Source organism: Phyllobates terribilis, unplaced genomic scaffold, assembly GCF_046119375.1.
Source record: "Phyllobates terribilis strain yellow unplaced genomic scaffold, ASM4611937v1 Scaffold_17__1_contigs__length_24005725, whole genome shotgun sequence".
In the NCBI taxonomy this organism is placed as follows: Eukaryota; Metazoa; Chordata; class Amphibia; order Anura; family Dendrobatidae; genus Phyllobates; species Phyllobates terribilis.
The window spans coordinates 12,099,665-12,127,599 of record NW_027362777.1 but is presented as its reverse complement, the minus strand read 5'-3'; the positions used below and the strand labels follow the sequence as shown (position 1 = coordinate 12,127,599).

At 42.6% G+C, this 27,935-nt stretch overlaps 1 protein-coding gene across 1 annotated transcript in view; it reads left to right on the top strand.

Annotated features, from left to right (window-relative positions):
- LOC141176225 (uncharacterized) overlaps positions 1 to 21,568 on the top strand; it is a 40,881-nt gene extending 19,313 nt beyond the window's left edge. Inside the window, exons 2-7 of the mRNA XM_073660210.1 lie at positions 14,724 to 14,873; positions 15,003 to 15,167; positions 15,245 to 15,368; positions 15,452 to 15,549; positions 15,696 to 15,786; positions 19,951 to 21,568. Of these exons, the coding sequence (XP_073516311.1) occupies positions 14,781 to 14,873; positions 15,003 to 15,167; positions 15,245 to 15,368; positions 15,452 to 15,549; positions 15,696 to 15,786; positions 19,951 to 21,392 (2,013 nt within the window). The 5' untranslated portion in view covers positions 14,724 to 14,780 and the 3' untranslated portion in view covers positions 21,393 to 21,568. The remainder of the gene's footprint in view (positions 1 to 14,723; positions 14,874 to 15,002; positions 15,168 to 15,244; positions 15,369 to 15,451; positions 15,550 to 15,695; positions 15,787 to 19,950) is intronic.
- The last annotated feature ends 6,367 nt before the right edge of the window (positions 21,569 to 27,935 follow it).

The following is a 27,935-nucleotide window of genomic DNA, read 5'->3' as shown; positions in this document are numbered from 1 at the left end:
AAATCACTAATAAAACGGAATTAAAAACATGCGCCACAGGATATAGAGAGAAAAAAATTGGCTATCACCAAAGGTGTATACTTTTTATACCAGGACAGGTATTCCAGTGAATTAGAAAATATTGTTTGACAGGAGGAAGATAGTACAGCTCAACGAAAGATAAGAGGCTTCAAGGGTATGGATACACCCCCCCCCCAAAAAGGACTAGCACCCAGATTTTATAAAAAGGCACCAAATCCAAAATGTTCATTCAATCCTTGAGGGGACAATGTACCAAGTCTAAATATCCACTTACTTTCTAGTTGCGCTAGTGCTTTACTCAAATCTCCACCCCTGATGCCCATATCGATTTGATCGATCCCTTTTATTTTCAACCCCCTAGGGTCACTATTGTGATGGAGTTTAAAGTGCCTAGGTAGAGTTCTCAGGCTAGCCACTTCATCTACTGTAACCGATTTTTCTATATCCAATACATGCTCTCTTGTTCTCACCCTAAGTTCCCGGGCTGTCAAGCCTATGTAAATTTTGGTACACGGGCATTGGGCGTAATATATTACGCCTTTTGAATTACAAGAGAGAGTTTTTCTAATTTCAAATACTTTGCTGTTATAATTACTGAAATTTTTTCCTTTGATCAGATTTTTGCAAGCCTTACATTTACCACATGTAAAGAAACCAAATTTGGATTTATCAATTACTTGTGGATATGGTCTTTTCTCATAATGACTATGTACTAGGGAGTCCTTCAAATTTTTGGATCGTCTGGCAACCATTGAGGGATTTTGAGGTAGAATTTTTTGGTAGTGTTGAATCTGCTAACAACACACCCCAATGTTTTTTGATAATTTCAGTAAGTTCTGGCCATTGATCGTTGTAATTGGATATAAATCTTATGAAACATTGATTGTCTTCATTTTTTTCTTTTTTGCCATACAGCAGCTGTTCCCTGCTGGTATGCATTGCTCTCTTAAATCCGGTTTTTATGTTTCTATTACTGTAACCCCGGTCCTTGAAACGTCTCGTGAGATCTTGAGCCTGTTGATGGAATGATTCATTACTGGTATATATCTTTTTCAATCTCAGAAATTGCCCCGTAGGGATTCCTCTAATTGTAGAGGGGAGGTGGGAAGAGGTGCCATGTAGTAATGCAGAGGTCCCTAACCGCCGGTCCGCGGACCAGGACCGGGCCGTTGGGGTTTTTCAGCCGGTCCGTGGCACCGCCACAGACAATCACTAAACATTGACAGTGTGCTCTGGTCTGCGGTGGCTCAGAGCACACTGTGTGGGGTGGATGCTGCCCGCTGTTCTAGACTCCCGCAGGGTAGACCTGTAGAGGACCTGTGATGACATCAAGGTACATAACTGTGATGTCACCACAGGTCCTGAAGCAGGATGAAGCAGGGGCGGAACTACCGCCCGTGCAGCCGGTTCATTGAACGGGGACCCCGAGGGAGAGGGGGCCCCTCCAGCCTCCAGCAGGGCCGCCATCAGGGCATGACTGCCCTGACTCCAGTATGGGGCCCGGCCGGTAGGAGCCCCCTCTTGTGCGTCTCTTTCCTCATGGGGCCCCCGGCCCCATGCAAAGCGCCGGGTCCAGGACATCTCATAATTCCTCTGACTTCCGGTCATGTGACGGCGCCGTCACATGACCGGAAGGCAGGAGAACCTGGTGTCAGCGATTTGGACGAGCGCCAGGATTCTGCAGGGATCGCATGGGGGTAAGTATAACAAGTTTTTTTTTTTTTTTTAAATACAATTAACTAGGAGTGGGGGGAATGGGAGATGCACATGGGGGGAGGGGAGAGATGAGAGATGCACATGGGGGAGTGGAGAGATGAGAGATCCACATGGGGGGGAGAGGAGAGATGAGAGATGCACATGGGGGGGAGAGGAGAGATGAGAGATGCACATGGGGGAGGGGAGAGATGAGAGATGCACATGGGGGAGGGGAGAGATGAGAGATGCACATGGGGGAGGGGAGAGATGAGAGATGCACATGGGGGGAGGGGAGAGATGAGAGATGCACATGGGGGAGGGGAGAGATGAGAGATGCACATGGGGGGAGGGGAGAGATGGGAGAGATGAGAGATGCACATGGGGGGAGGGGAGAGATGAGAGATGCACATGGGGGGAGGGGAGAGATGAGAGATGCACATGGGGGGAGGGGAGAGATGAGAGATGCACATGGGGGGAGGGGAGAGATGAGAGATGCACATGGGGGGAGGGGAGAGATGGGAGAGATGAGAGATGCACATGGGGGGAGGGGAGAGATGAGAGATGCACATGGGGGGAGGGGAGAGATGAGAGATGCACATGGGGGGAGGGGAGAGATGAGAGATGCACATGGGGGGGAGGGGAGAGATGAGAGATGCACATGGGGGGGAGGGGAGAGATGAGAGATGCACATGGGGGGCAGGGGAGAGATGAGAGATTCACATGGGGGGCAGGGGAGAGATGCACATGGGGGGGAGGGGAGATATGAGAGATGCACATGGGGGGCAGGGGAGAGGTGAGAGATGCACATGGGGGGGAGGGGAGAGATGAGAGATGCACATGGGGGGCAGGGGAGAGATGAGAGATGCACATGGGGGGCAGGGGAGAGATGAGAGATGCACATGGGGGGGCAGGGGAGAGATGAGAGATGCACATGGGGGGGAGGGGAGATATGAGAGATGCACATGGGGGGAGGGGAGAGATGAGAGATGCACGGGGGGGATGAGAGATGCACGGGGGGGATGAGAGATGCACGGGGGGGGATGAGAGATGCATGGGGGGGGGATGAGAGATGCACGGGGGGGTGAGAGATGCACGGAGGGGGATGAGAGATGCACGGAGGGGGATGAGAGATGCACGGAGGGGGATGAGAGATGCACGGGGGGTGAGCTGCACATGGGGGGGTGAGAGATGCACATGGGGGGGGTTATGTTTACATAACTTTGTTGCCTTATGAAGGGCGGGGGGGGCCCCCAAAAATTTCTTGCACAGGGGCCCACTACAGTCTGTGTCCGCCCCTGAGATGAAGTAAATGCAGCTGAACAGCAGCTGTCAGGACAGCTGCCCTGTCCTGCTGCAGGCGTGATGGGGCCTCAGTGATGCGGCTCCTGGCACAACACATTATGTGGGGCTCCTGGCATAGCTCCTGGCGGGGACCTGGTCTACACTATATGATAAGTATGCACTAAACTCCAAATCCCTCCATTACCCCGCCCCCATATGACCAAAGCCCCGCCCACCCCCTCCTTGCTGGACCATGGAAAAATTATCTTGCTTCAAGCCGGTCCCTGGTGCAAAAAAGGTTGGGGACCACTGTAGTAATGTATTTGTGGCAGTCGTTTTCCCATACATATCAGTCATGATGTAGCCACTAGAAGTGGCAGTAATGTGCAAATCCAAAAAGTTAACCTCTTTCCCATACTGGTAAGTAAGCTTAATGTTGAGGTCGTTCTTATTCAATTGATCCATGAACCTCTCCAATCGCTTTATTGGTCCCTCCCAGATGAACCAGATATCATCGATGAACCTCATCCACCCCTGTACGAGGTGGATGTCATCGACTTCATCCCAAAAACAGGTTTGCGTATGCTGGGGCACATGAGGCCTGGTATAAAAAGTATACACCTTTGGTGATAGACAATTTTTTTCTCTCTATATCCTGTGGCGCATGTTTTTAATTCCGTTTTATTAGTGATTTTAATTATGGTTTTATTATGCCTAGTTCCTACCCGCTGGTATTTGTTGGACATCAGGATGGTTGGTGGAGTTTGGGGGGCTGCATCTATTGGAGGGAGATCCTGAGAGGTAGTGACTGCCAGATGTGGACCGCGTTAATTGAGGACCCTAAAAAGAAAGAAACAAAATGAGATAAGAAGAATGATAATTATGGACTTCCTGTGGCCTTATATTAATATATCAAATTAATAATATATAGTGACAATTATTGATGTAATCATACTGTATGTGGTTTTTTTTTTGTGGGTTTGGACAATTTATTATTGTGGTGCATTTTTGGGAAAAGAATAGTTTTCTTTCTAATTTTATATTGTGCACCTTGGAAATTATTATGTTTCACGTACTATACACAATTGTAGTGTATTAGTTATTATCTTAAGCTATTTATTCACTCCTTTAAAATATGAGACACACAATATATATCAAAATTAGTGTGCCCCATTATACGCATTTTCACACCATATTTGCTTACTATGATATTTTATATTTTTTTCATGAATCTTTTCACATTAAATTTTCACATATTTCCAACACATTCCTTGCACTCTTACATCAATTTTACTATATAAAACATATACCCATTAGATATCTCTTAAATCAAGAAGTTTATACTTATCAAGTATCAGAAGCATTCCCTAATGGATGATTGGGGTTCAACTAATTATTATATAGAAAACGCAAAAGAATGTAATGAAGGCGAGTATCTATATGCCTAAATGTATTTACAATCTCCGTTACATTGACACGCCCCTTCCAAGCTCCGCTACTACTATATGGAGATTCCCAACAGAGAGTGCGCATGCGCACGTGAACGGGCCCGTCGGACTTCCGGTCCTGCGCAAGAGACACTTCATGCGTTCCACCGCATGCGTGTCAGCCGCAGTGACTCCGGAAGTCCTTTTTGTTTACGGGGCACCTACGTAACTAACGCATGCGCCATAATCACTCTGGTCTATCAGATTAATTACATACAGCTGGTGGGAGGAATACATAAACGGTACACCGTGCACACAAACTAACGCCCCCCATTGAAGAAGCCCAAGGCGAAACGGCGACGTCGGGGTAGACCGCAATCTCATCTCCATAGGCTGGATACTGAAATATGTAAGTACTCTCCTTAGGACCTTGTGTCTGTTAACTGTGAATCCTGAATGAATCTGTCCCTATATGCACAGTTCCCTGTTTAGGGTATTAAATCAATTGGTGCTGGCTTTATTTCCCTATCTTTCAGTCATTACTTTGTCTCAAAGATATAATGTAAAACATAACAAAAATTCACTTATTTATATACTCACAAGTATATTTATATTTATACATCTTTCAATACAGAGAGGAAAATACCTTTTTGCTCTTTGTCTCTGGATTTTTTTGAATAAAGGGGTTCAACTTTTTCAGCACCTTATTATTAGGTAAAGGGTGCAATAAAGACGGAATATAATTTCTTGATACATCAGAGGAGGTAGTTTACTGTAATAATATAAGCCTCTAATGGAGATTTCATTTTGTGAATTTTGAAGGTACCTGTTTTTTACAAAAGAATTCTTTTAATTATTGAAATAAAAATGATTTAATTTTAACAAATAATTGTACTCATATCTTCCTTAAAACCGGGCTCATGTAGCTTGAGTTTGTTTGTGGATAAGGTCAAATATTTGGTAGCGAGGTGGTTTGTTCCGGTGATACGAACCCGCTGTTCCCTGATAGTCATTGTCACCCCCAAGCACGCGAGAATCTCAGTTTTTAGCTTGCCATACTCTTTGGCATCCTGCAAAGCTAAATCATAGTACACCTTTTGGGCGTACTATGCAAAGCTAAATAGGACGTACTATGCAAAGCTAAATAGGGCGTCCTGCAAAGCAAAATCTTAGTACGCCTACTAGACGTACTTCTGGGGCTCTCCCGTCAAGTATTGCGCCAGTACCTTTGTCCACTGCTCTTGCGAAAATTCCTCCCTCTCGGCGACCCTTTCAAACACCGTCAGGAAGGCCTCAACGTCAACCCCCGGGGTCATTTTCTGCAAAGCCCGTCTTACCGCCTTCTGGACATGGGAGTCATCAGTCGGGCCTGGGGTTGGAGCACTCATCCTTCCCTGGATGGCGGTTGCGAGAAGCTGCATCTGCTGCCATTGTTCCTGCAGGTGCTGCTGGATCTGCTGTAACAGCCTGTTGGCGATGCTTGCTGGCTTGCGACAGACTTCACCCAGGGCATGCAGTCCATCCTGTAGCAGTCACACGTCTCTGCTGGGATCACTGCTCGCACGTCTAACACCAATTGTATAGGTTTTACTCACTTGGGTGCGACGGGAGGAAAACAAGAGGCATGTTCCTTTAAAAGTTCTTGTGGGTTTATTGATTCATAAACCCAGAAGCCAAACAAAAAAGCAAATAGCTTTTAGATCAGGCAAACAAAGTAAATGTCTTTAGCAGGTCTCTGCTCAGCCAGGCCTGTGTGGCACACAAGCTGGGGTAGCATCCAGTGTCCTGGCTTGGTCTGAAGACAAACATACACAGGAGGCCTTCTCCCTCCAAACACACAGACCATGTGCCAAACAACAGCCTCCATTTTATAGGCTGTTAACCACACCCAGAGGTGAGGTATGTGGGTAGCTGGACCCGCCCATTCTCTCCTAGCTACCCGTAACCCGGCTCCCAGGTGCACCAACCGATCCTCTTAGTGCTTATCTGCCCTAGAGAAACACTCCGGGTTACATCACAGAGACCAGCCATCTCTGTGACACATGCCTCCCATCAACTACGCTACCATTAGCCACCTTAGAATACCTTGATACATATCTGGTTTTATGATCACCCCACGGCTGATGAAAGGGAATCTGTCACCCCCTGGGACTTATCTGACCTCTAATATTGGCATACAGGTGATAGAAATGTGAATCTATACATACCTGCATGCCTCATATTAGAGGTCTGTTTGCTGTGAAATGGCTTTTTATTCAGTGAAGATTCTGATGCTTGCTGGCCGTGGGGTAGTCGGTGAAGTGGATTCCCTTTAATAAATACTCACTTAGCCCCATTCTTCATGCAGATACTAACAAATACAGGACCTATGAGATTTTTACCATATGATAGTTGGATAGTTAGGGGTGTATCATCCATAGCAGCAGCCTATAGGGCCACTATGGTGCCCATGAAAAAACACAGAATTTGAGCTTGGTTTAAGTTGGTATCCATGCAGCACATAAATGCATGTTTACTATGGCCATAAATCAGAAAAAAACTATAAGAAGAAAAATGATCATAAACCCTGCTGTAAATAAATAAATAAAAAGCAAAAGTGCTTTAAACCCCTTTACCCCCGAGGGTGGTTTGCACGTTAATGACCCGGACAATTTTTACAATTCTGACCACTGTCACTTTATGAGGTAATTACTCTGGAACGCTTCAACGGATCCCCCTGATTCTGAGATTGTTTTTTTTTTACATATTGTACTTCATGATTGTGGTAAAATTTCTTCGATATCACTTGCGTTTATTTGTGAAAAAATCGGAAATTTGGCGACAATTTTGAAAATTTTGCAATGTAATTTTTATGCCCTTAAATCAAAGAGATGTCACGCAAAATAGTTAATAAATAACATTTCCAACATGTCTACTTTACATCTGCACAATTTTGGAACAAAAATTTTTTTTTTAGTAGGGAGCTATAAGGGTTAAAAGTTGACCAGCGATTTCTCATTTTAACAACAAAATTTACAAAACCATTTTTTTAGAGACCACATCACATTTGACGTGACTTTGAGGGGCCTTTATGACAGAAAATACCCAAAAGTGACACCATTCTAAAAACTGCACTCCTCAAGGTGCTCAAAACCACATTCAAGAAGTTTATTAACCCTTCAGGTGCTTCACAGGAATTTTTGGAATGTGGAAGAAAAAAATGAACATTTAAATTTTTTCACAAAAATGTTACTTTAGACCCAAATTTTTTTTATTTTCGCAGGGGTAACTGGAAAAAATGGACCCCAAAGTTTTTTGTGCAATTTCCCCTGAACACGCAGATACCCCATATCTGAGGAAAAAACACTGTTTGGGCGCACAGCAGGGTTTGGAAGGGAAGGAGCGCCATTTGACTCTTTGTAAAATTTGCTTGAATAATTAGCGGACACCATGTTTCGTTTGGGGAGCCCCTGATGTGCCTAAACAGTGGAAACCCCCCACAAGTGACACCATTTTGGAAACTAGACCCCTTAGGGAACTTATCTAGATGCGTGGTGTGCACCTTGAACCCCCAGGTGCTTCACAGAAGTTTATAACATTGAGCCGTAAAAATAAAATTTTCACATTTTTCCAACAAAAATGTTTTTCAGCCTCCAATTTTGCATTTTCATAAGGGTAACAGGAGAAATTGCACCATGCATTTTGTTGTGCAGTTTCTCCTGAGTAAGCCGATACCCCATATGTGGGGGAAAACCACTGTTTGGACGCACGGCAGGGTTCAGAAGGGAAGGAGCACCATTTGACTTTTTGAATGTAAAATTTGCTTGAATAATTAGCGCATGTGCCTCTGATGTGCCTAAACAGTGGAAACCCCCCACAAGTGACACCATTTTGGAAGCTAGACCCCTTAGGGTACTTATCTAGATGTGTGGTGAGCACCCTGAACCCCCAGGTGCTTCACAGAAGTTTATAACATTGAACCGTAGAAATAAAATTTTCACATTTTTTCAGCAAAAATGTTTTTCAGCCCCCAATTTTGCATTTTCACAAGGGTAACAGGTTGCGTTTGGGGAGTCCCTGATGTGCCTAAATAGTGGAAACCACCTCCCCCTCCCCCCAGTGACTCCATTTTGGAAGCTACACCCCTCCAGGATTTTATCAAGGGGTATAGTGAACATTTTGAACCCAGAGGTACGACACAGAATTTGATAACATTAGGTCATCATATTGAATAAGTTGTCATTAGTCTTGAGTGCAAGTGCTCGCTACTTGAGTTTTCTTCAGGTACTAGGGTATGCACCAAGTATCGCGGGTGCTCAAGTGACATGCTTGAGTCCCTGCCCCGCATGTTTTTTTATTAGACACCCAAAAAATAAAACATGCGGGGATCGCTCGTGCTTGGCAGGCAATCCCCACAAGGTTTTTTTGGCTGTATAACAGCTGCAAAACATTTGAGGAGGAGACTCGAGCATGTCACTCGAGCACCTGCCATACTCTGTGCATACCCAAGCACCCGATGCAAACTCAAGTAGCGAGCACTTGCACTCACTAGTCGCCATATCGTCATTTTCTTTTTCTTTACTTCTGAAAAAATCCCAAACCTAACCCTAGCCTAACCCTAACCCTAGCACAACCCTAACCCTAAAGTTTATTTTTTACGCCGTTCCTCGTGTGGTATAAGTGATTAGATGACTTCATTCTTCGGGTCGGTGCAATTACAGTGATACCAGAATCTTATCGGGTTTTTATGATTGACAGCTGTCGCACACTAAAAGACACATTTTTTTGCAAAGACTAGTTTTTGCATCGCTATATTTTGGAGAGCTATAATTTTTCCAGATTTCGGCCGACAGAGTCATGTGATGGTTTGTTTTTATCGGTATCATTTTCGGGCAAATGACATTTTTTGATCGCTTTCTATTCCGATTTTTGGGAGGCAGGATAAACAAAAGCCAACAATTCAGGAATTGTTTTTTTGGGTTTTTATATGCCTTTCTGCGTGTGGTAAAATTGATAAGGCAGCTTTATTCTTTGGGTCAGTACGTTTACAGCGGTACCGCATTTTTTTTTTTTTTTTTAGATTTTGGCTCTTTTACACAATAAAAACTATTTTATAGAGAAAAGAATTGTTTTTGCATCGCTTTATTCTGAGAACTATAACTTTTTTATTTCTCTGTTGTTGGAGCTGTATTGCGGCTTGTTTTTTGCGGGACAAGATGACGTTTTCAGCGGTACCATTTTTATTTACATTCGTCTTTTTGATCGCATTTTATTCCATTTTTTGTTTGGCGGTGTGATGATAAAACATCATTTTATGTTTCTTTTTTTTTTTACCGTGTTCACTAAAGCGGTTAAGTAGTGGGACAGTTTTATAGGTCAGGTTGTTCCGGACGTTTTGATACCAAATATGTGTACTTTTATTGGTTTATTATTTTTTTTCATAAGATTATTTATTTATGGGTACAATATATATATTTTTTAATTATTTTTTTTAATTTTTTAAAAAAATATTTTTGCAATTTTTTTTTTGACTTTCTGACATTTTTATTACTTGTTCACATTGTTCCACTATGGCACTTTCACTTTTTGCAGCCTGATCGCCTGCATGGCATAGAGAGCAGCAGCTCCCTATGCCATGCAGCCTGTCAGCGCTGCACAGGGAGAAAGTTACTTTGGTCGTGCACTGCACATGACCAAAACAACTTCCTGCCTCCTGGTGACCCAGATGTTGTCATGATGACGTCGGGTCACCATGGCAACATCCGGGACCGGATTTGGATGCCGGCAGAGAAAGTAAGTATCGCGCTTACCTCCTCTTGCCACCGGAATGCTGCAATCGATTTCGATCGCAGCATTTCGGGGGCTAATGTGTCGGGAGCGGTGCCGGACCGCTCCTTGCACATAACACCGGGTGTCAGCTGTGACACCCGGCGGCGATCTCGCCCGCACCGCTTGTGCGCGGGCGAAAACGCCAGGGCGTATTAATGCGTATCAGGCCCATAAGGCCCAGGGCACAGATACGTACTAATATGCCCTGGGTCAGAAAGGGGTTAAATAAAATAGGATTCTTAGCAACACTGTTTTTGATCAAAAATAGCATGAAAGCTATCCCACCATGGCAAGATGAACCCATTCGGGATAGTCCTACTCTGTATAATATTAACTCCTTTAAAGCCCATGATGTACTAATACGCGTCTGTGCCCTGGGACTTAAGAGCCTGACCCGTATTAGTACGTCATCGCGATCGCGCGCACACAGGCGGTGCGGGCGCGATCGCCGCCGGGTGTCAGCTGATTGTCACAGCTGACACCCGGTACTATGTGCAGGGAGCGGTCCCACACCGCTCCCGGCACATTAACCCCCGCAATGCTGCGATCGAAGTCGATCGCAGCATTGCAGTGGCTAAGGGGAGGTGATCGCAATACTCACCTCCTCTTCCGGCCTCCAGCGCTGTCTGCCGCGGCTTCCCGGGTGTTGCCATGACGACCCGATGTCGTCATGACAACATCCGGGTCACCAGACAGCAGGAAGATTTTTTGGTCATGCGCAGTGAATGACCAAACAATCTTCTCACTGTGCAGCACTGACTGCCTGCATGGCACAGGGATGGTGCTCCATCCCTATGCTATGCAGGCGATCAGAATAAAAAAAGTGAAAGTCCCAGAGTGGGACAAAGTAAAAAAAACTCTCAGAAAGTGAAAAAAAAAATAAAAAAAAAAATTGTAAAAATATAAAAAAAAAATTAAAAAATAATCCACCAAAAATAAAAATATAATGTACCCATCAATAAATATTATTATGAAAAAAAACACCAAACAATAAAAGTACACATATTTGGTATCGCCGCGTCCGTAACGACCTGACCTATAAAACTGTCCCATTAGTTAACCCCTAAAAAAAACGAAGCAAAAAGCAATGCTTTATCATCATACCGCCAAACAAAAAATGGAATAACATGCGATCAAAAAGACGAATATAAACAAAAATGGTACAGCTGAAAACGTCATCTTGTCCCGCAAAAAACAAGCCGCCATACAGCTCCATCATCCTAAAAATCAAAAAGTTATAGCTCTCAGAATAAAGCGATGCAAAAAAATTTTTTTTTCTATAAAATAGCTTTTATTGTGTAAAAGCGCCAAAACATAGAAAAACGATATAAATGTGGTACCGCTGTAAACGTACTGACCCAAAGAATAAAGCTACCTTATCAATTTTACCACGCGCGGAGTAGAATAAAAAATTTTTTTAAAAAAACAACAATTCCTAAATTGTTGTTTTTTGTTTATTCTGCCTCCCAAAAGCTGAAATAGAAAGCGATCAAAAAATGTCATGTGCCTGAAAATGGCACCAATAAAAACGTCAACTCATCCCGCAAAAAAGAAGCCGTCACATGACTCTGTCGGCCAAAATATGGAAAAATTATAGCTCTTAAAATATGGCGATGCAAAAACTAGATTTTACAAAATATGTGTCTTTTAGTGTGTGACAGCTGTCAATCATAAAAACCCGATATCATTCTGGTTTCTCTGTAGTCGCACCGACCCGAAGAATAAGGTCGTCTAATCACTTATACCGCACTAGGAACGGCGTAAAAAATAAACTCTAGGGCTGGGGCTGGGGTTGGGGTTAGGGTTGTGCTAATGTTAGGGTTGGGGTTAGGGTTGTTGTTTTTTTCAAAAGTAAAGAAAAAACCGATGACGATCTGGCAACTAGTGTTGAACGCAAGTGCTCGCTACTTGAGTTTGCATCGGGTGCTCGGGTATGCATTGAGTATCGCGGGTGCTCGAGTCTCCGCCCCATATGCTTCGTGGCCAAAAAAAACCTCGCGGGGATTGCCTGCCATTCACGAGCGATCCCCGCATGTTTTTTTTGGGGTGTCTAATAACCGTGAAACATGCGGGTGGGGACTCGAGAATTTCGCTTGAGCACCCGTGATACATGGTGTATACCTGAATACCCGATGCAAACTCAAGTAGCGAGCACTTGCGCTCAAGACTAATGACAACTTATTCAATATGGTGACCTAATGTCATCAAATTCTGTGTCGTACCTCTGTGTTCAAAATGTTCACTATACCCCTTGATAAAATCCTTGAGGGGTGTAGTTTCCAAAATGGGGTCACTTGTGGGGGGTTTCAACTATTTAGGCACATCAGGGGCTCTCCAAACGCGACATGGCGTCCGCTCTCGATTCCAGACGATTTTGCGTTCAAAAAGTCACACAGTGCTCCTTCCCTTCTGAACTCTGCCGTGCGCCCAAACACTGTATTTTCCCCACATATGGAGTATTTGCGTACTCAGGAGAAATTGCACAAAAGTTTTTGGGGTCCATTTTCTCCTCTAACCCTTGTGAAAATAAAAAATTTGGGGCTAAAACATCATTTTTGTGGAAAAAGTTAGATTTTTTATTTTCACGGCTCCATGTTATAAACTTCTGTAAGGGACGTGGGGGTTCAAGGTGCTCACCACACATCTAGATAAGTTCCCTAAGGGGTCTAGTTTCCAAAATGGTGTCACTTGTGGGGGGTTTCCACTGTTTAGGCACATCAGGGGCTCCCCAAATGCAACATGGCGTCCGCTAATTATTCAAGCAAATTTTACATTCAAAAAGTCAAATGGCGCTCCTTCCCTTCCGAACCCTGCCGTGCGCCAAAACAGTGGTTTTCCCCCACATATGGGGTATCTGCTTACTCAGGAGAAATTGCACAACAAACTGCATGGTGCAATTTCTCCTGTTACCCTTATGAAAATGCAAAAGTGGGGGCTGAAAAACATTTTTGTGGGAAAAATGTGAAAATTTTATTTTTACGGCTCAATGTTATAAACTTCTGTGAAGCACCTGGGGGTTCAAGGTGCTCACCACACATCTAGATAAGTTCCCTGAGGGGTCTAGTTTCCAAAATGGTGTCACTTGTGGGGGGTTTCTACTGTTTAGGCACATCAGGGGCTCCACAAATGCAACATGGCGTCCGCTAATTATTCAAGCAAATTTTATATTCAAAAAGTCAAATGGCGCTCCTTCCCTTCCGAGCCCTGCTATGCGCCCAAACAGTGGTTTTCCCGCACATATGGGGTATCTACTTACTCAGGAGAAATTGCACAACAAATTTTGGGGTCCACTTTTTCCTGTTAACCCTGCGAAAAAAAAAAAATTGGGTCTAAAGTAACATTTTTGTGAAAAAAGTTAAATGTTAATTTTTTTCTTCCACATTCCAAAAATTCCTGTGAAGCACCTGAAGAGTTAATAAAGTTCTTGAATGTGGTTTTGAGCACCTTGAGGGGTGCAATTTTTTTAGAATGGTGTCACTTTTGGGTATTTTCTGTCATAAAGACCCCTCAAAGTGACTTTAAATATGATGTGGTCCCTAAAAAAAATGGTTTTGTAAATTTTGTTGGAAAAATGAGAAATCGCTGGTCAACTTTTAACCCTTATAGCTCCCCAATAAAAAAAATGTTGGTTCCAAAATTGTGCTGATGTAAAGTAGACATGTGGGAAATGTTATTTATTAACTATTTTGTGTGACATATCTCTCTGATTTAAGGGCATGGAAATTCAAATTTTGAAAATTGCAAAATTTTCAAAATTTTCGCCAAATTTCCATTTTTTTCACAAATAAACGCAAGTGATATCGAAGAAATTTTACCACAATCATGAAGTATAATATGTCACGAAAAAACAATCTCTGAATCTGGGGGATCCGTTGAAGCGTTCCAGAGTAATTACCTCATAAAGTGACAGTGGTCAGAATTGTAAAAATTGGCAAGGTTATTTACGTGCAAACCACCTTGGGTTGTAAAGGGGTTAAAAACCTTACCGTGTATCAAAGCCACAAACTTCTGTGTGTGAATCAGACATGAGATCTAATGTGATAGAAGATTAGAGACCGGGGAAGACGGGAAACATTCATATAGACGGCCGTTGGAGATGTAGTCAGTGAGAAATCTGGCTAAATATGTTTCTAGAGCCGTAGTAGAAGATGAAGATGTCGTCCTCATCATGAAGTAGTTATTTCTCATGTTACGTGTAATTAATATCTCCTGCAGTATTGCTAATGCCGATTGCAGTGTCGGTAAATGAGACGAGAATTAGCTTTATGGAAGATGAGTCTTTGAAAAACGTATTCAGCTGCAGACTCCAAGGAAGAAACTGCTTGTTGTCTGTGGCCTAAAATATATAGGTTTTATTACTAGATGTAAAGCAGAAAACTAAATACTGTAAAATAATAAATCTCCTCCTATGTTTCCCTTATTATTCCCAGTAATTGTATTATTACACAGGATTTTTATGATGTTACATAGGCTCATCATCTTCTCATTCAGGTCTCTACAATATCAGATCCTCTCAGTGAAGATCTTCTATTTAAGAGAATTTTCCTTATGGACCCATCAAAGATGGTTATGGATAGAGACGAGATAGCGGAGAGGATATTACACCTCACCCTAGAGATCCTCTTCCGTCTTACTGGAGAGGTGAGAGATTCTGATGACGTCACATTACATCATTCTTATCTATGGGAATAACAGATGGACAGAACTGGAGAGGTGAGGACTCTGGAAATGTCTGTAATGAGATTTATTAATGTCTCTCTCCATAACCAGGATTACACAGTAGTGAAGTGCTGTCAGGACCCTATGTCTGAGGGATGGGAGAGACCCCTGAGCCCAATCACAGGGCCTCCATCTCACCTCTTCATACATGAGGACATCAATGACCAGAAGATCATAGAACTCGCCTACAAGATGATTGAGCTGCTGACTGGAGAGGTGATGCTGCTAGGAATGCTGGGACATTATGCAGTATGAAAGGATCAGGGGGATGACTGTATCATTGTATGTGTCAGGTTCCTATAAGATGTCAGGATGTCGCCGTCTATTTCTCCATGGAGGAGTGGGAGTATTTAGAAGAACACAAAGATCTGTACAAGGACGTCATGATGGAGGTTCCCCAGCCCCTCACATCACCAGGTAATAGACAGGACTAAACACACATGGCCTATAATTATCTGTATGTAAAGAATGAATTCAGTCCCTGTATGTGTTTCCCCCAGATCTATCCAGTAAGAGAACAACACCAGAGAGATGTCCCCGTCCTCTTCTTCCACTGGACTGTAAACAAGAAGATCCCAATGTTCCTCAGGATCATCAGGTAGATGGAGAGAAGGTGTCATGAGATCTCCCCTATAATGTATAAATGACTGTGAAGGTCTTGTGTGAGAACTGTGGAGATGGATTAGAGCTGATCATAGATGGGACTTCTCCATCTGTCTGTGACTTTTACAATATTTGTTTCAGGGTGAAGATCTGCCCCATATTAATACTACAGAGACATATGTGAGGGGTGATGAGCGGTGTAAAGAAGAGATTCCTACATATGACTACCGAGGTGAGTAGTAATAGCCACTAAGTACTGAGAAGTGACAGATTCTTCTCTGTCACCGGCTGTGGCTGCTTTATCGGTGATGTAGTCCGACTGTATCAGTCGTGTGATCACCATTTTACCGCTAGACCACAACATTCTCCTCCATCCGAAAATGTTCAAATTACTTTGTGAATTGGGAAAGCCCTTTTCTAGAGAACTTACAACCTGGAGGATCCACCTACTCCCTGGGATTAGATGACCCTGACCGTTACCTTCCCAGATCTGTAAAATGCAAAGCCAAATGACAGCGTACGTAGAATGTGCTGCCAAGTGAGAAAATCACTTGAAGAAAAATTATAATGGGCCTCTGAGAGAAAGCGAAGGGTGATAATGCTGTTGGCTTCCTAGATCCGTGATATCTTATTGGATGAATCTACCTTCTCTCCCTTCTGTGTTGCTGAATGTCCTCATATGGTCCCTACAAGACCAGGTCCAGTCTTTCTGGCCAAACGTCACTTTTATGATTAACAACATTAAATGTGCAGTGAGGGCCAAGTGTGAATTTCTGTACAATAACAGCAGAGTTTCCCTTTATCCTGAATTTTAAATATTTTTAAAACCAACTAACTTCAAACAGGATTGTGATAAACTATACAAAAAAAAATTACACCTGTACCATGATATATCTCTAAGCTGTGCGTGGCTGATGGCTGTAATATACATTTATTCACGCCTGCAGGAGATGTGTTGGCTCCAGCCCTGGTTTCATGGATTCACTCCACGTCATAAATTCCATTATGTTTTCAATCCTAAGGAATTCAGATTGTGCAGTAATCTCTCCTGAAATGGGGGCACTAATACTTTCTCTACTCTTCTGGTCAGGACTCATAGTAGCTCCAATGGTCCACCATAAATGAGTGCAACTCCCATTTAGTCTTGATGCTCTCATACATAAGTTCTTATTGCAGATGTAGCATATTTTTTTTTATTCTGTCTATTTGTTTTGTGGGATTATCCTGCCTCACTTATGTGAGTCTGCAACTCCCTGGTAGTCTTTAAAAGAAGGTCTCCATTGTCTCTTCCAAATGCCCAAGGTCTAACTTTACAGGCTGTTCTGTGGTGTTAGATGGGAAGAAGAATAATCAGGTAGCCGGGTCAGAACCAGAAGAGCAGAGAAAATACAAAATCAGAAGACACAAGAGTAGTCAGTAAACTGTCCGAGATCACAACAGGAAACAAATCCACAAGCCGGGAGCTGAGCACAGAGGACTGAACCAGAGGAGAACAAGGCTGTATCTGGCAGCTTCCGGCAATATGCTTCCAGCTTTAGTAGGGTGCGGTGCTTTCCAGTTGGCTGAATCAGAGAGCAGACTACTTCAGATGGACAGCACACAACCCATACTGCCAGACTGGATGGTACTACAGGTCCCAGGCACCCTGACCAGAGTCTGTACCGCCCACAGCTTCTGGTTCCGACATCTCCTCCATTACCAGCGCCGCCTGCTGAATGAATAAGGCGGCTCCTGGTGAGAGAAGCAGACGTTGCAGGAGCAGATCCCAAAGGAGATGGGACCCACCATTTACAGAAGCCCTAATATGACAAAATGGCAGAAAACCAGAGCAGTAGAAATCCCCATAAAGCGACTCCATTTTGGAAATTGTAACCCTCAGTGAATTAATCTATAGGAGCAGTGACTACTTTGACTCCACATTCTCTTACTATAAATTAGCATACAGTGGATGTTGGAGAGTGAAAATTGCACATTTGCCATTTTATTGCCCAACACATAGTGCCCAGATTGTGCTCCAGGAGACACACAGCATAAATTAAGTGGGATCTCCTCACTATACAACCCCTGGCAAAAATTATGGAATCACCGTGCTCGGAGGATGTTCATTCAGTTGTTTAATGTTTTTTGAAAAAAAGCAGATCACAGACATGGCACAAAACTAAAGTCATTTCAAATGGCAACTTTAGAGCTTTAAGATACATTAAAAGAAATCAAGATTAAAAATGTGGTACTCAGTAAGGGTAATTTTTTTCAGACCAAGCAGAGGGAAAAAAATATGGAATCACTCAATTCTGAGGAAAAAAATCTGGAATCATGAAAAACAAACACACAAAAAAGCACTCCAATACATCACTAGTATTTTATTGCACCACCTCTGGCTTTAATAACAGCTTGCAGTCTCTGAGGCATGGACTTAATGAGTAACAAACAGTACTCTTCATCAATCTGGCTCCAACTTTCTCTGATTGCTGTTGCCAGATCAGCTTTGCAGGTTGGAGCCTTGTCATGGACTATTTTCTTCAACTTCCACCAAAGATTTTCAATTGGATTGAGATCCGGACTATTTGCAGGCCATGACATTGACCTTATGTGTCTTCTTTCAAGGAATGTTTTCACAGTTTTTGCTCTATGGCAGGATGCATTATCATCTTGCAAAATGATGTCATCATCCCCAAACATCCTTTCAATTGATGAGATAAGAAAACTGTCCAAAATATCAATGTAAACTTGGGCATTTATTGAAGCTGTAATGACAGCCATCTCCCCAGTGCCTTTACCTGACATGCAGCCCCATATCATCAATGACAAACAACAACCTTGCACAGGCACCTCCATTTTGGAGGAGGTGCCTTATATAGGGGAAGTCCTCCTGCCATTGGCCGGGGACTCTTTAGGACTGCGCGCGAGGCCCCTTTAAGAGGGATGGAGCGTGCGCGCCCTAAGCTCAGTGCCCAGGAAGCTGCGCGCACCAGCAGCAGCAGGGGAGCAGGAGGACGCCGGACCGGGACCGCGGCGGTAAGGGGGTGCTACAATCACCTTGCCCAATGCAGATTCGTGATTCATCACTGAATATGACTGTCATCCAGTCATCTACAGTCCACGATTGCTTTTCCTTACCCCATTGTAACCTTGTTTTTTTCTTTTTAGGTGTTAATGATGGCTTATGTTTAGCTTTTCTGTATGTAAATCCCATTTCCTTTAGGCAGTTTCTTACAGTTCGGTCACAGACATTGACTCCAGTTTCCTCCCATTCGTTCCTCATTTGTTTTGTTGTGCATTTCCTGTTTTGGAGAAATATTGCTTTAAGTTTCTGGTCTTGACGCTTTGATGTCTTCCTTGGTCTACCAGTATGTTTGCCTTAACAACCTTCCCATGTTTGTATTTCGTCCAGATTTTAGACACAGCTGACTGTGAGCAACCAACATCTTTTGCAACATTGCGTGATGATTTAACTTCTTTTAAGAGTTTGATAATCCTCTCCTTTATTTTAATTGACATCTCTCGTGTTGGAGCCATGATTCATGTCAGTCCACTTGGTGCAACAGCTCTCCAAGGTGTGATCACTCCTTTTTAGATGCAAACTAACGAGCAGATCTAATTTGATGCAGGTGTTAGTTATGGAAATGGAAATTGACAGCGTGATTCCATAATTTTTTCCTCAGAATTGAGTGATTCCATAATTTTTTCCCTCTGCTTGGTCTGAAAAAAATGACCCTTACTGAGTACCACATTTTTAATCTTGATTTCTTTTAATGTATCTTAAAGCTCTAAAGTTGCCATTTGAAATGACTTTAGTTTTGTGCCATGTCTGTGATCTGCTTTTTTTCAACAACATTAAACAACTGAATGAACATCCTCCGAGCCCGGTGATTCCATAATTTTTGCCAGGGGTTGTAGTAATGCCAAATACATGGATGCTAAATGTGGTTTGGGCACACTGCAAGGCTCAGAAGTGAGAGGGAGATTTGACTTTGGGAGGGTGGATATTACTGTATTGGTTTATGGAAGCCATGTTGCTTTTCAAGAGCCTTTGAGACACTAATAATGTGGAAACCTCTGTTTTTCCACTGACAGATGATGGACCTGAGTGGGGGCTTGTTTTTTTGTGAGATGAGTAGAAGTTTTTATTGGTATTATTTTCACCTACATAACATTGTTTGGTGACTTTTTATTCCATATTTGGGAGGCAGAATGAACAAACAGTTGGACACCACGGTCTACTGGTTCATCCTATGAGGTTTTATTAGACTGTGACCTGTCATTGTCTTGGTGAATAGTTCAGTTTTTTACATACTGTAGCTTGCAATTTTTACAGACAGTTTAAGTAGAAATGCTCAAAAATATAAAACTCAAGGATATTTTATTCAAAAGTAATAATTGGTTTTATTCTTAGCAGATGACTGTACCAGGAAATCAGAGGGACAGCTGACATCTTCAATTTTTAAATCAGATGATCTTGAGATCCCACAGGATACAATTGAAATGAATGCCATTACTCCAGATATACCATCATCCCTTCACAGCAAAGATCTGTCATCTGATCCTTTGAAACAGGTCCTGTCTTCTGATTCATTACCGACTACTAAGGAAAATCAAAGTCACAAAATAAGCATTAAAAAGCGAACTGCTTCTAAAGCAAAGAAGCCATTATCACATTCAGAATATGGAAATAGTTTTCCCCTTGAAAAATCTTTTCTTAAACATCAAAAAATCCACACAGAAGAGAATAGATTTTCTTTTTCCAAGTGTAGGAAAAGTCTTAACCAGAAATCAGATCTTGTTAGTCACCAGAGAACTCACACAGTGGAGAAGCCATTTTCATGTTCAGAATGTGGGAAATGTTTTAACCGGAAAGCGCATCTTGATAGCCACCAGAGAACCCACACAGGGGAGAAGCCTTTTTCCTGTTCAGAATGTGGGAAATGTTTTAACCGGAAAGCGCATCTTGATAGCCACCAGAGAACCCACACAGGGGAGAAGCCTTTTTCCTGTTCAGAATGTGGGAAACGTTTTAAACAGAAATCCGATCTTGCTATTCACCAGAGAACGCACACAGGGGAGAAGCCTTTTTCTTGTTCAGAATGTGGGAAATGTTTTAACCGGAAATCAGTTTTTGTTAGTCACCAGAGAACCCACACAGGGGAGAAGCCTTTTTCCTGTTCAGAATGTGGGAAACGTTTTAAACAGAAATCAGATCTTGCTATTCACCAGAGAACGCACACAGGGGAGAAGCCTTTTTCTTGTTCAGAATGTGGGAAATGTTTTAACCAGAAATCAGATTTGGTTAAGCACCAGAGAACCCACACAGAGACAAAGCCTTTTTCCTGTTCAGAATGTGGGAAATATTTTAACTATAAATGGAATCTTATGATACACCAAAGAAGTCACACAGGGGAGAAGCCTTTTTCCTGTTCAGAATGTGGGAAATGTTTTAACCAGAAATCAGATTTGGTTAAGCACCAGAGAACTCACACAGGGGAGAAGCCTTTTTCATGTTCAGAATGTGCAAAATGTTTTAACCAGAAATCAGATTTGGTTACGCACCAGAGAAACCACACAGGGGAGAAGCCTTTTTCCTGTTCAGAATGTGGGAAATATTTTAACCATAAATGGAATCTTATGATACACCAAAGAACTCACACTGGGGAGAAGCCGTATTCATGTTCAGAATGTGGGAAATGTTTTAGCCAGAAATCAGATTTGGTTAAGCACAAGAGAACTCACACAGGGGAGAAGCCTTTTTCCTGTTCAGAATGTGGAAAATGTTTTGTGAAGAGATCCTCTCTTCTTAGTCACCAGAGCAGTCACGCAGGAGAGAAGCCTTTTTCATGTACTTAATGTGGAAAATGTTTTACACTATAATCAACTCTTAATAAACATCAGCTTAATAAACATCAGAGTGTCACGATTCCTCCGCTCAGAGTGTCTTGGACGCTGTGACTGATACCTCAGTCGTTCATTCTGGTGCGGGGTGTGCTCAGCTGTCGGTGCTTTGATGGACAGCTCAGCTGTCCAATCTGAGTTTGAGAGGTGCTGAGCTTCCTTCAGGTGTTCACTGTTCCAGGTGATTACCCAATTACTTAGCTGAGCTCTCTTTCTCAGACCTCTGCCAGACTTACCATATGCTCAGTGGTTTGTCTTGTATTTCAATGCTATGATTGTTTATCCTTTGCTGTCTGACCTTGGACGTAGTTCTGACAATTTCTTTGTCTAGCCTATTTGCTCTGATCCGCTATCTTCCTGGTATTCTGACCTCAGATCATGACTTGACTTCACCTTTGTCTTTTCACTTTAGTTTTCTATGTGCTTTCTTGGTATTTGACCTCAGAATGTTTGACTACCCTGCCTCACTGCCTGTCCATGAGTGACATTACGTCTGGCCGATACTTTTTTTCCCACCAATGGATCCAGTTCGTACACTCTGTGATCACTTGGAAAATTTGACCCAGATGGTCCAGGAACTGGCACAAACCGATAGTATGTGGAAAGGAAAGAAAAGTTGAAAATCTGTGCTGCTAGTAGATAACAGTAAATCCAGTTCCACACTAGAATAATATGCTTTTTTTTTGTCTAAGCATTTTGAAGAAGCATACTAACGACTCATGACAAATAAACATATGCCAAGTGACAGAACGCAGCCATATACAGTATATACACTGGTGAATTTGAAAAAATGTGTAGCCAAAAAAGAACACATGATATGTGAAAGTTCATCTTGGACAGTTTAACATTGTAAATAATTTAAGAAGAAATGATAAAAGATTTCAAAATATATAATTACATATTGTTTATAAGATGAATGAAATTGAGAAAATAATAATAAAATGCACGTTTGTGGTGATAAGTTTCATCCAAAAATAAATATAGCATGATGTAAAAATATCAGTAAGTAGGTCGGACTAGAAGTCACAGAATCAAAGTATCAAAATCGGTGTGAGTGTTGTGATGTTGGCGTGCCACGGAGAAGAGTGAATGAACCAGAGGATTAAAAAAGAAGGGGGGTTGGGATAGAGCCTATTGATGGGTGAGCATTAAAATGCTTGGGTGCTCATTGCTCGGATCGAGCAAATCATAATGCTCGGGCACTCGACCCGAGCAACGAGCCCAATATAAGTCAATGGGAAACTCGAGTATTTTTTAGGCGGTCCCCCCTCCCCCAGAGGTCTGGAGGGGGCCTAAAAATTGGCCAAATCTATGGGAACAGTGCTCAAATGATATGGGAACAGCATGGGCAAGACCCCTGGAAGCATCTCTGACTCCCAGGCCACTGCTGTGAACAATGTTGTCAGAGTATTACGCTACTTTTACAGACTCACAATAAAACATACAAAAATGAATCCAAAATGAATTTTCCTGGAAAAAATGTTAAGGAACATTCTTTCTAGGGTAATGACTTGTATATAATGCAAAATAAATAACCAAAAACAAAAATGCTCCTCAACACCTTGGGCTATGTTTACACGTACTGTTTTTGATGCGTTTTTCACTTTTGCATTGCCTTCAACGGTGAAAACTATATTCACCGGTAAATGTCATTTTAACATTTTACTACCTTATCTGGTCATGTGGTTTTGAGACTTGATCAGACACATCCTGTTTTATTTATGAAGGAGGGACTGTGAAAGTCACAAAGCCTATTTTTACAAGGCCATCAGCCGGCCTTTACTATTGTTAGAGGGCCAGCAGTCGTCCCTCACTATTGTTAGAGGGCCGTCAGCCGGCTATGCTTTGTTGTTCCCATTATTGAGGAGTGGGTCTGCTATAGTGCTAATACCCATGCAGTGACTGCAAGGGCTGTCAAAAAATTGGACGCACTCCAATACCCCTTTAAAGAGACATAGAGGAGGTCCTCATTAAAAAAATTGTTCCTATGGGCATCATAAACAACACTCTTAAGAAAAATTATGAGGGTGTTGCATCACGTTCACCCTGGTGATATGGTGGTGGAGAAGGAGGAGGATAACATAAAATGGACAAAATCAGGAAGCGAATACCCATGTCTGGGTGTGAAGAGGTGCATGGAAGTAGACCCCCCCAAATAAACGCTGGGTTTGACTTTATGTTCCACTGCTATCATCCGGTGGTGTTGAGAAGTCCGGCCCAATCCAGCTTTTGTTCATTTTTATAAGAGTTAGCCTGTCAGCATTTTCAGTTGACAAACGGATGCACCTATCAGTTATAATGCCCCCGGCGGCACTTAAAACCCGCTCTGACAAAACGCTAGCGGCAGGGCAGGCCAGGACCTCCAAGGCGTAGAGAGCCAGTTCATGTCACATGTCCAGCTTGGATACCCAATATTAATAAGGCACAGAGGAATCACGGAGGAGGTTGGTATGGTCGGCAAGGTACTCCTTCAGCATCTTCCAAAAATGTTCCCTCATTTGTCAGAGTACTCCGTGCATTAGGACCTGGGCGCTGGGAGGGTCTGAGAAAACTGTCCCACACCTTTGACAGTGTTCCCCTGCCTCTGCTGGATTGGATTTGTGTCTCTCTCTCCTGTACTCCTTGGTTGTCCAACGAACTGTGACCTCTGGCCCCAGCGTTTTCAGATAGGAATTTTTTTAATAATTCCTAAACAAGGGCCTTCTGGTACTGCAACATTTTATTACACCTCTCCGCCACAGGAAGGAGAGTTAGCAAGTTCTCCTTGTAGCGTGGGTCTTGAAGTGTGGCCAACCTGTAATTACTGTCATCCAAAATGCATACAACGCAAAGGGTCACGGGAAAGGCCGCGGAACATAAACTCAGCCATGTGTGCCAGACTGCCAACATGCAAGACTTCCCTGTTCTGACCAAAAGGACAACTGTCCATGCTCTCCTCCTCCTCCTGGTCCTCCTCCTCGTTCTCCCTCTCCTCAGGCCATCCACGCTGAACAGACTATATGAATGTTGTATGGGTATTACCATCTGTAGCGCAGGAAACCAGCTCCTGTTCCTCCTCCTTTTCCTCCTCATTATCACCCAATCCGCATTGAGATGAGATGAGGCTGGGCTGTGCGGCATCAGCCTGCACAGTTCTTTGCTCCATCTCATCATGCTCCGCCTGCAATGCCTATCCATCGCCCCTTCCCTGGCTATTAATATCGGCCCACAGCTGTCTGTTTAGCCTTTACTGATTAGATTTTATAGGGGGAGCCTATGTCAATTTTTTTCTGGGGTCCTCCTGTAAACTATGTATCTATTATCCATTTATCTATCAATCTATTATCCATCTAGCAGTCTATCTTTCTAGTAGTCTATATGTCTATCTATCATCTATATATCTATTACTTATCTATCTCTCTATATAACTATCTATCCATCTACCGATAGACTGATAGATAATCGATAGATAGATATATGGATAGATAGATAGATATATGGATAGATAGATAAACACAGATACATAGATAATAAATATATATATGGATAAATAGATAGAATAATAGATAATTAGATAGGTCGATAGATAATAGATATATGGATAGATAGATCATAGATAAATAATAGATAGAATGATAGATAATAGATACATATAATAGATTAGATAGGTCGATAGCTAATACATAAATAAATATATACATGGACAGATAGATATATGGATAAATAGATATATGGATAGATAAATAGATTAATAGATATATGGATAGATAGATATATTGATAGATAATAGATATAGGGATAGATAATACATAGATATATGGATAGATAATAGATAATAAATCGATAGATACAGATAGATAAATGGATAGATAAATAGATATATAGCCCCCACACGGTGTAATGCTCCCCTTATGTCATTTATGTAGTATGTATGATGCCCCCCCACAGTGTAATGCCTCCATTATGCCTCTTGTGCAGTATGTATGATGCCCCCACACAGTGTAATGCCCCCATTATGCCCCTTATGCAGGATGTATGATGCCCCCACACAGTGTAATGCCCCCATTATGCCCCTTATGCAGGATGTATGATGCCCCCACACAGTGTAATGCCCCCATTATGCCCCTTATGCAGGATGTATGATGCCCCCCACAGTGTAAAGCCCCCATTATGCCCCTTATGCTGGATGTATGATGCCCCCACACAGTGTAATGCCCCCATTATGCCCCTTATGCAGGATGTATGATGCCCCCACACAGTGTAATGCCCCCATTATGCCCCTTATGCAGGATGTATGATGCCCCCACACAGTGTAATGCCCCCATTATGCCCCTTATGCAGTATGTATGATGCCCCCACACAGTGTAATGTTCCCACAGTACTGGGATATTGAGACGTGCTGGCGCCTCTTCTTCTAGAAGTTTTCCAACAAAACTATGAGGGAGATTGTCTCCCAAACTCCTTCTATGAAGCAAATATAATAGTACTTAAAAAAAGAAGGAAAAGATCCGTTAGAGTGTGGGTAAAATTTTCACAAAGATTCTAGTCGTTAGGCTAAACTCAATAATATTGGAAACAATACATTCAGACCAAGCGGGCTTTATGAAAGAGTACGTCCATAAATATTAGAAGAGTTCAATTGGTTTTACAATACAGTTCCATGGTACCTGATAATGAATGGTCTACACTGTGTGCAGAATTATTAGGCAAGTTGTATTTTAGAGGTTTATTTTTATTATTGATCAACAACTATGTTCTCAATCAACCCAAAAGACTCCTAAATATCCAAGCTTAATATTTTTGGAAGTTGGAGTGGGTTTTTTTAGATTTGGCTATCTTAGGAGGATATCTGTTTGTGCAGGTAACTATTACTGTGCAGAATTATTAGGCAACTTAAAAAACTATAATCCCATCTCACTTGTTTATTTTCACCAGGTAAACCAATATCAGTGCACAAAATTTAGAAATAAACATTTCTGACATGCAAAAACAAAAACAAAAAAAATTAGTGATCAATATAGCCACCTTTCTTTATGATGACACTCGACAGGCTTCCATCCATAGATTGTCAGTTGCTTGATCTGTTTTCGATCAACATTGCGTGCAGCAGCCACCACAGCCTCCCAGACACTGCTCCGAGAGGTGTACTGTTTTCCCTCCCTGTAGATCTCACATTTTATGATAGACCACAGGTTCTCCATGGGGTTCAGATCAGGTGAACAAGGGGGCCATGTCATTATTTTTTCTTCTTTTAGACCTTTACTGCCCAGCCACGCTGTGGAGTAGTTGGATGCATGTGATGGAGCATTGTCCTGCATGAAAATCATGTTCTTCTTGAACGATACTGACTTCTTCCTATACCACTGCTTGAAGAAGTTGTCTTCCAGAAACTGGCAGTAGGTCTGGGAGTTGAGCTTCACTCCATCCTCAACCCGAAAAGGTCCCACAAGTTTATCTTTGATGATACCAGCCCATACCAGTACCCCACCTCCACCTTGCTGGCATCTGAGTCGGAGTGGAGCTCTCTGCCCTTTACTGATCCAGCCTCTGGCCCATCCATCTGGCCCATTAAGAGTCACTCTCATTTCATCAGTCCATAAAACCTTTGAAAAATCAGTCTTAAGATATTTCTTGGCCCATTTTTGACGTTTTATCTTATGTTTCTTGTTCAAAGGTGGTGGTTTTTCAGCCTTCCTTACCTTGGCCATCTCCCTGAGTATCGCACACCTTGTGGTTTTTGATACTCCAGTAACGTTGCAGCTCTGAAATATGGCAAAACTGGTGGCGAATGGCATCTTGGCAGCTTCACGCTTGATTTTCCTCAATTCATGGGCAGTTATTTTGCGCCTTTTTTGGCCAACCCCCTTCTTGCGACCCTGTTGGCTATTTGCCATGAAACGCTTGATTGTTCGGTGATCACGCTTCAAAAGTTTGGAAATTTCAAGACTGCTGCATCCCTCTGCAAGACATCTCACAATTTTGGACTTTTCAGAGCCTGTCAAATCTCTCTTTTGACCCATTTATCCAAAGGAAAGGAAGTTGCCTAATAATTAAGCACACCTTATATAGGGTGTTGATGTCATTAGTCAACACCGCTCCTCATTACTGAGATGCACATCACCAGATTTACTTAATTGGTAGTTGGCTCTCAAGCCTATGCAGCTTGGAGTAGGACAACATGTATAAAAAGTATCGTGATCAAAATACTCATTTGCCTAATAATTCTGCACACAGTGGATTCATGTAGGGGAGCAGGCCTTACTAGATATTGAGGCCTGCCGCATAAAATACCGCATGAGGATGGTATCAGAGGAGTAAGACATTTCTTGAAATCGAGATCAATAGTGTAGTAGACATAATGACTTCATGGAGGATCTTCTAAAATTCACTCTTACTCATAACTACTTTCTTTTTGATAAGAAGTACTTCCACCAGCTCAGGGGTACTGCGATGGGGAGCCCCTGTGCCCCCTCATATGCTAACCTCTCCCTGGACTGGTGGGAGGAATCCACAATATTC